Below are 8,843 nucleotides of genomic sequence, written 5' to 3' on the forward strand. Positions count from 1 at the left end.
GTTAACCAATGTCATCATAAGAAAAAATAATAATAAATAAATTACACACAATCGAGTTAAACAATTGGGAGGGATAGAATTTTGGAGGGGGAGGAGCAGACGAATGGTGTGCAGGGAAAATTAATATCCAACCAATATATTAACAGGAAGAATGACACCAACAAAAATTCAAGTTACACAAATCGTGATTTTTTTCTCTGTTTGTAACTATTCATAAGAAAAAAATGGGTAAGTTAATTAATTATGCCTAGTCCCTACTCTTGGAGACAATCTAGTAAAAGTGTGATTTACAGTTTTATAAGTTAAGCACATTAATTAGATTCCATAGTTATTTACTCTGAAAAAAATAAAAAAATCTACTTTGCTCCAAATTGTTGAAACCTGGTAGCATTTTCCCTTCTAAAACGGCACTTAATCATTATATCATTTCTGCTATTTCTTTGTTCACATTACCAGCTCATTCTCAAACCATCTGTTACTCAGTAGAATGTCATAAAGAACTTATACACTGTAATGCTAATCAACCCTGCTAGGGTCTGGCAGCAGGTAGAGAAATGAGCCTAGAGACAGTTATTTTTGTTACCTCCGAGTGGGTTTTTATTTGACATCACGCGTGAGTGTGTTTGATCAAAACCAACTGTGATATTGAGTAGTGACAAGAATTCCTTCTAACTGGTGGTAGAATCTTTCGTAAGGATTTTCTCTTTTCTCCTTTGTTTTGTTCATCCACATTCCTATAAACGTGGCAGGAAAAAGAAAACCCCAGCGTCCAGCTCTCACCTTTGAGGCCCCCGCCGAAGACGAAAGGAAGGAGCTATTTGGGCGACCCCAAGGAGCCAAAGTGCCTTGCAGAGACACGTGCGTGTCTGTTTCAGCCGCATCTCCGTGCAGCAACAAGTGTTTTTTAATACTTTACAAAGAAAGACATTCAAACTCTCCAGAGTTATTTTTGTATACTGTCAGATAAGAGGTCTTTTCTGATATTGGAACCGTGTCCCTGAGCCATCGGCTCCACAGACACCAGAGAAGCTCCCGCAATTCTCATGACGGCTCCGTCCAGAAAGCAGGGTGAGCAAACCCAGGATCTGGGGAAAGTGTACAGACGTGGCGTCATCAAATCTGATCAGGGAACCAAGGCTCTGGACTGAGTGTTCTGAAGATTCGCGGGAGGATAAAGTTTGGGGAATTCCGTTACTGCAGGGACCGGGGCGCACGGTACCGAGCTTCCCCTCTCTGCTTGCCTTGAGCTCCGCGAACCCCTGTAGCATCTTGGGCGACAGTGTGTTTGGGCCTCGTTCCATAAATAAGAACAAATCTGTTATACGATGGGACGGTTTGATTCCGTTGTTTATAAAATCAGGTTTGGTCCTGAGATGACTCGGGACAGTTTTGACCCTCTGTTAGTCAACACCTTGAGCCACATATTCAGTTCTTTACTGAAGAAAACCCATGGACTATGGTTTCATGGGTCTTAAGATTTTAACCGCAAAGGTATATTTATCTTATATTTGTGAGTTCAGTTCTATGTCAGTGCCCACAGTCAAAAGTGAAAAACAGGCACAGTCTCATTCAGTCTTGATACTTTTCACTTGTTTTGGGAAGTAGCTTACATTTTAATTTACAAGAAAGGTCAATTATATTCACACCTAAAAGAATTAGCAGAAACTTTGTAAGTGACTTTATAAATACTAGTAAGGGATTCGATCTTTCTTTTTTTTTTTATCACTGAGACTTTTGAAATGTGGAGCTTAACTATAAACATGCTATCTTTTTCTGACGTTCCGCTGTATATGGTACATTTGTTATATTTTCAGACTCAGTTTATATCTTACGCAGAATTTTTTACTGAGTTATTTTGTGTGGCCAGGCAAAATGGACACCAAGGGGAAATCTTGTCGAGGAGGAAGAAAATTTTCGTGTACGACGTGTGTGCTAATTGTAAAATAAGCTCTTTGATCCTCGAAACACATCCGGATGGAATGAGAATGTTTTAATTTTCAACAAAACAAACACGGCTCTTTGAGGACACAGCGCTACATTTCCCCTTTATTCACGCACACTTGCTTCGGGCTCTCCTCGCATTTCTCTTTGATGTAGGATGTCTGATGCTCTTCAGTACCTACCACCTTTGAATTGTATTTTGAGTTGATATTTTGGGCCTGATAACAATAAAAAATGGAAATTGTCCAGAAAAATCAGTATCGATCTTCTCTCTTCCTTTGAACACGGGTCCATAAAACACTATCCCCAAGTGACAGTGTCTGCTGCATACCTGGGCAGCCAATTAGTAATGGAGATGAGGTGGTTCATTGTTCCTTTACAGGCCATTGGCGCCACTCCTAGACCATAGGTGACCCAGAATAACATTCAGACTCTTGGCTGGTCTCGTGTTACACTTCCATTGCCCGATTTACCTCGTGATACACAACCCCGCCCAGTGTCCCCTGTACTGGGCTAACGTCAAGTTGTCCATAACAGATTTCACTCCCAAGAATAAAATTTGTTCTCATGACTCCCCATGCACATTACAGCTTTCAACCCGTGCATCTCAGTGCCAGGAATAAAGACATTAAAGATATGTGTCAAGCTGTCTTTCGCCACCAAGGTAGACATATGGGTGACTTATGAGGACTTCTCTACGATTTCACAGGCTTAGTCTCATACTATTCCTCGTGAGAAAGAGTGAAATCCCTAAAGGCTGTTGAGTTACACTACTTAAAACCGATAGGGTGGACGAAGAACATGAAAACAATGAAAATCGAAATGATTAAATCAAAGTAAATACAGAGTTTATTTTCAACAAATGTCATAGCTATGTGGCTTTATTATTATAGAATCTGGCAGTCCATGGGCAGGAAAAATTTATCCACGATAATACTAAAAAATGTTGAGGTTTGGCAACCTCAGATGGTACCTTAGATGGTAGCTAAGTACGGCGTCTTAGTTTGATTACTGTCAATTATTTCCGAGCATGCTCAGTCCCCTGCCCACGGTCCAGCATCCAGAGATGTTGATACTTCATTCTGTCTCCCATCCAGTTAATTATTTCTCATTATTCCTTCAATCCAAGTAACGTACCATGAAACGCGGACATAGACACCAGGCTTATTGGGGCGTGCACAGCCAAGACCCCAAGAAGTGACTCCTTGTAAAATGTATTTGTCCTTCTCGAAGCAAACCAGAGGCCCTCCACTGTCACCCTGAGCAGAGGGAGGAAAAAAAATGTGAGGATTAAAGCGCCGCGCTGTTATTATGGGGTGGCCATCCTCCCGTTTCCCAAGCGTAAATCTTCCCAGTATTTAAACATTCCTTTCCAATAAAAAGGAATTTATTAACATATTATTTGAACTTCTTCTGTGTTTCAGTACTTAGCAGGATATATTCCACAAAACGACACCATTTAATGTTTGCCGGGGGAAAAAAAAAAAAATCCCCTGTGCATAGCGTACTCATCCCTTCCCGCCTCGAGGTTTGTCAGGCAGAGGAACCCCAAGAACAGTCGTACAGGACAAAGCTGGCCTTTGTCCTACACGCTCTCCATTTCCTCCTGGGAAGGCCACCCTCCCAGCCCCATCCACCGGCACGCCCCCGGAAGGCGTGCGCTGTGGCAGCGATGGGTCCTGCCTGGTCCCTAAGGCCCTTCTGGAGCTCAGGCCTTAGACAGTCTGAGTCAGTCCTCGGGAGCAGACCCAAGGCCCTTGTGGGCGACATTCAGACTGTGGCCTCTAGTCAACAAATTCTTCTTGAATCTGAAGCTTTGGGGCTCAAACGTCTGAGGCTCCAAGGCCGGCCAGCACGAGACGGCCTTGGACCTCTTCATTCACTCTGTACCTGGCAACTGTCGGTGCCCCCGGACAAATGTCCAGCACAGAGCTCAGTCGACTTGACTCTCCCTTTCAGGATGTCGTTGCGATTGCACACTTTGTTCTCAATCACGGGCAGCTGGGCTTCTTTGAGCACGCCAGCGCCAAAGGTGCCTGTGTTTCAAAAGAGTGAAGAAATGGTTACTGGATCCAAACCATGCTCGCAAGGAAAGTTCCAGAAGGACAGATCCGCAGGGACAGTTCTCTTGTGAGATGGCAGAAAACAAGCAGTCAGTTCCCAATACCACTCAAACTTTTTTTTTTTTTTTAACCTTGAGAACATAAACCTTACATAACATTTCACGTTTCTAAGACCTGGATTTAAAAATCCGGGCTCCTTTATCGGGTATCGGGGTTTGTTTATATTGTTATTTGAGTTTCTTTTTTCTTTTTTTTTTTTTTTTAACATTAAGAGATGATTTTTTATTTTGTAAAGAGAGGTTGAGAAATACAACTGCTATTATTTTTATATATATTTTCTCTCGGGCTTTTAAAAAATGTTCCTTCTACTACTTATAATGCATAATTTTATACCCGGATTTTTTCACACAGTGTATCATCAGGACTGTTTTACAATGTTGCAATCGTCATAATTATTATTTTAATGGGAAGTGACAACGTAACGGATACGGAGTTTCCCTTCGGGGTGAGAAAAGTGGTCTAGAAATAGTGGTGATGGTTGCACAACATGATAAACGTACTAAATGACACTCACTTGGACTCTTCAAAATAGTTAAAATAGTAAACATTATATGCATTTTACTACAATATTTTAAAAAAAATAGCTATTATTCGCTGGCAGTTCAACTTTTCGGGCATAAGCTCCTCACGCGGTGTGTGTCATTTAATCCTTACCGTGGTCCTGGGAAATGGGCATGTTTGTCACTCCTGCCACACAGGCAACGAACTGAGGCTTAGAGAGGGTGCGTGGTTTGCCCGAGGTCCCCCAGAGAGTGAGCACTGGACCTGTGATTCGAACCCACCATGCTTGCCGGCTCCCCCGGCTGCTTCCAGCATTCTAAGTCTTTGTTCATACAGTTTGTTCCTATTCCTCAATATTTTCTTAAGTCTAATTTCCCAGAAGTTATATAGAAGTTAGATATGGCTCCCCCCAAAATTCACCAAATTATTTTCTAAAAGGGTATGTCATTGTAAAATGTCACCAGAAAACAAACGAACAAAAAACCATTTCGCCACATCCTTACTAGACATATAATAAGTTAAATATTTTTATAAGATATCTAATAATTTAAATATCTTTAAAATATTTGCTAATATAATGGGTGGAAATCGTCTCAATTCATTTTCAAATTTATATTTCTATTGCAATTAGGGAGAGTAAATATTCTCCTATGTGCCTGTTTCACTCATTTTTTGGTTTTTGGGTTTTTTTTGCAAAAAACTTCTTTTTAAAATTTTGTTTTGTTTTACTTTGGCAAATTGAAATAGAACACTTATAAAATCACCAGAGTAAATGCTGTTTTTCCAGATGGACACACCCAATCTTCCAATTTTGCAAGCCCAGTTTTCACTAGAATTTTGCAAAAAATTTGGCATTGCTGACATATGTCAGCCAAGAGATGAGGTCCTATCTCTTCTCCAAAGACTCTGAATAACTTGGATAACCGTCTTGAGTCTAGAGAACTGATACTCGATCTGGAGTTGACAGGGGCACGTAAGAGGACCGCCATTTAGAAAGGAGAGGTTTGTCCCGGCCCTGGCTGGGCAGAGCCGCCCCATGGAGGGAGGGCCTGATCACGGGAGCAGTGGGTGGGGGTGCATCTCTTGAATTGAGTAGATGTGTGGAGGGAGCAGCCTTCTCAAAAATTAATTTATTCAGGTGTCCTGTTCTTGCGTCTGCTTTTTAAGCAAGACAGACACGCTAATGCTAGTGACAAATCCGCCCCAAGTTGATGGGAAGTTGGCGTGGTCTGTGTGGAGGTGCTGCCATCCTGTGGCCACAGTGGAAATGGCATTTCCGAGGGTGGGGAAGCTGGGAATGACCTTGGGACTAGGTATCCTCTGGGGCCTTGGAGATCCCTGAAAACGCCTGATGATTGCTGATGAGGGGCTGACCGGAATGGGGTCTCCACACCCCAACAGCCTCAACACAGGTTTACCTCGTTTTGGAATATCGAAGTCAGGGCAAGTCGAGACTGAAGGGGAGGGTGGGAAAATTTTGACCTCACACCAAGAAGCTGTGAAGGGCGATTGATCTGATGTCATTATGGACATATAGAAAATTGGCGAACAGCCTGACTCATGTTTTGTGACTCCTCCTTGTCTAATGCATATACTAAAATTCATTTTAGTGTATTCTCAGCGGACGTGGCTGAGGCCAGGAGACACAGGGGAGGGAGCCCAGCGCAGAAGAGTGTGGATGGTGGAGAGGAGGCAGAAGCAGCAGCAGATAGGCTCGAAGGCCAGGCAGGTATGAGCTCCGTCTGGGCTCAGGCGATGTGATGTGACGTTCACGGGTGATGGTGACGGTGGGGAAGGTGATGGTGACGGTGGCGATGCTGGTGGTGAGGATGATGGTGGTGGTGGTCGTGGTCATATTACAAGCACAGGAGCTGCTGACATGCCATCTCTGAAGCACTGAGTACTTCATACGCATTACTCACAGGGACCTTATTAGCTGGTACAGATGAGGACACCGAGGCTTACAGAGATTCACTCCCTAACGTCACATGGAAGATGGTAGAATCAGAACTTCCATTCCGGTCCATGTCATTTTAAATCCATACTTTCATCAGCCAGCAGATTTTGCAGCTCACTAAAAATGTCCCTTTTTTGGCTTAATCCAGTTCGCATTGGATTGTCTGCCACTTGCAAAAGAGGGTCGTATGGGAACGACTATGCTCCCTGTCATTCACAAGACTTAGCCGTGCCTGGTGCTTTGTCCGCACTTTCTCAGTGTTTCCCCACGGTGGCCCTGCAGCCCATTTTCCAGATGGGAAAACAAGTTCAGAAAGAGTTCGTGACTTTTCTAAGTACCTGCAGCTGATAAGTGGGAGTCAGAGTCCTGACGTGGTTGGCTGTCTCCTCGACCACCCACCTGGACCACCCGCCGGGCATGCAGTTCTCACCACAGCCCTGAACCTTCTGGCGGAGCCTCAGATCCCTCATTTGCAATATGGGAACAACAATGTCGAACTCACAGGGGTTTGTGGCGTTTAAATTTTTTTAAATGGAAGGAGCGGACCAGCCTGGCACATCCATAGTGTTGCTTCATTTGTCAAGTTTCCCTTTATTTCTTCTTAATCCTCACAGGTTCCGAAAAGCAGAAAGAGGGTATTTGGGAATCCAGGAGGTGAGGTTTTAAACATAGTAGGGAAAGTGCAGGAAGGAGGAAGACAAGTTTTAAATCATCTAAAACAGTAGTTTTTAACCTTTTTTTAAGCCACAAAAGCTGTCTTTCTTCAAATGAGAGTTTATGGACCACCCAAGTATAGCACAGGTGCTGATATGATCCTGCATAAATGCTTCCTCTCCCACCCTCATCAACCAACACCAAATACCTACTAGAACTGGGACCTTTCCTTCCCCCAGCTGCCCGTCTGTCCCATCCCGACGGCCTCAGACACGTGGGTATTTGTGGAGACTAAATTGACTATAATTTTGTTGCTGTTTTACATCACATATGGGAGCTCAGTATGATTAGCTTCACATGAAAATTATCTAACATCTTGTGTCAAAACCCTGCTTACCTGGAGACACTATATTAATATTGAATTTACGGGCTAAGAGACTCAGAGAAACACTGACCCTCCCCTCACCCAGGTCCATGGACCACGGAGACATAGGCAGGTGCCCAGACAAGTCAGGACGCGGGTGGACCTCATTCACCGATAAGAATTTGTACAAATGCTCATTTTCTCATGTAGGCTACCGGTCCGGACCAATTCATTATGTGAGTCATGGAATTTGTCTCACCTTGGGTTTCTCCCCAGCCAGTGATGTAACATTCCGTCCGGTCAGCGACCACATAATTTGCGGATGGCAGACAAGCCGGGATTATCTTTTCAGTGATGGTGGCAGGCCTGAAAGGAAGACATCAAACGTGACATCTGACCGCCCTGCTAGAAGACATCTATGTATGACATGTCTGCCATACATCTGTTGGTCACCTACAACACCACGCCACCTGCCCCGAAAACCCAGAACCTCTTGAGCTGGCATTTCCTCGATCCACTGGCGCGATGTCACGTAGAACACAACTTTTCAGCCTCACAATTGCCTACAATACCTTATGACCTAGGCAAATAGAGTATTTTGTTTAAAAGACGTAAGTCGTTGACAAGAAAGTAGAGGTGGGAGATACCTTTTCACGTCTAAAGATTCACTTTTCAGGTCTATTCTGTGCGCTATTGGAACTTTATGCCAAGTGCCTGCTCTTAGCATTTTTAAAGGGCTTTGATCGGAAGATGGACCATATATCTGAAATACTATCTGTCACAGGCTTTAATAATGGCAAATGTATCATCATGAGCAAGTCACCCCATCTTTTGTGTCTTCAGTATCCTCAGCTATAAATGTTACAACACCACAGTGGTAAGAATCCAACAAAATGCTGGATCCCGGATGAAAGAGGATTGGAAATCGGCAACTTTGCGTAAGCAAAATGGCATTGTCTTCAAAGAAGCCTGTCGTGCCGGGAGTTTCAGGGAATCCTAAACACTAGGACTTCTATTTGTAGACTTGATTCAGTTTCAGCAAGTTCAAGAGGAAAACAGGTCAGAGATACGAAATGCCCTAATCTGATTAAGAGCCGTCACTGCCCCCCACTTTGAAGCAGACGCACCTCAGAGTCACCGGCATAGACCCAGCCTCTCACGTGGCGTGACCCCTCATAGAACACCAATCAACACCTTGGACTCTGGGGGGTGGGAGGCGCGGGGTGGGTCTTCTAAAGCTCCAGTGTATCAGTCTGTCGGAGAACACTTCTAAACCCCTAAATCTGCTAAATTATTTCTTCAG

At 43.7% G+C, this 8,843-nt stretch overlaps 2 protein-coding genes across 2 annotated transcripts in view; one reads left to right on the plus strand and one right to left on the minus strand.

The window, feature by feature from the left end:
• Positions 1-2,631, plus strand: part of LOC105305673 (solute carrier family 22 member 3) — a 58,110-nt gene extending 55,479 nt beyond the window's left edge. Inside the window, exon 10 of the mRNA XM_023523447.1 lies at positions 750-2,631. Coding sequence (XP_023379215.1) covers positions 750-786 — 37 coding nt within the window. The 3' untranslated portion in view covers positions 787-2,631. The remainder of the gene's footprint in view (positions 1-749) is intronic.
• Positions 2,632-2,767: 136 nt separating this feature from the next.
• Positions 2,768-8,843, minus strand: part of PLG (plasminogen) — a 48,664-nt gene continuing 42,588 nt past the window's right edge. Inside the window, exons 12-14 of the mRNA XM_023523446.1 lie at positions 7,800-7,906; positions 3,832-3,977; positions 2,768-3,200 (exon numbers count right to left, since the gene is read on the minus strand). Coding sequence (XP_023379214.1) covers positions 3,039-3,200; positions 3,832-3,977; positions 7,800-7,906 — 415 coding nt within the window. The 3' untranslated portion in view covers positions 2,768-3,038. The remainder of the gene's footprint in view (positions 3,201-3,831; positions 3,978-7,799; positions 7,907-8,843) is intronic.

Source organism: Pteropus vampyrus, unplaced genomic scaffold, assembly GCF_000151845.1.
Source record: "Pteropus vampyrus isolate Shadow unplaced genomic scaffold, Pvam_2.0 Scaffold392, whole genome shotgun sequence".
Taxonomy (NCBI): domain Eukaryota; kingdom Metazoa; phylum Chordata; class Mammalia; order Chiroptera; family Pteropodidae; genus Pteropus; species Pteropus vampyrus.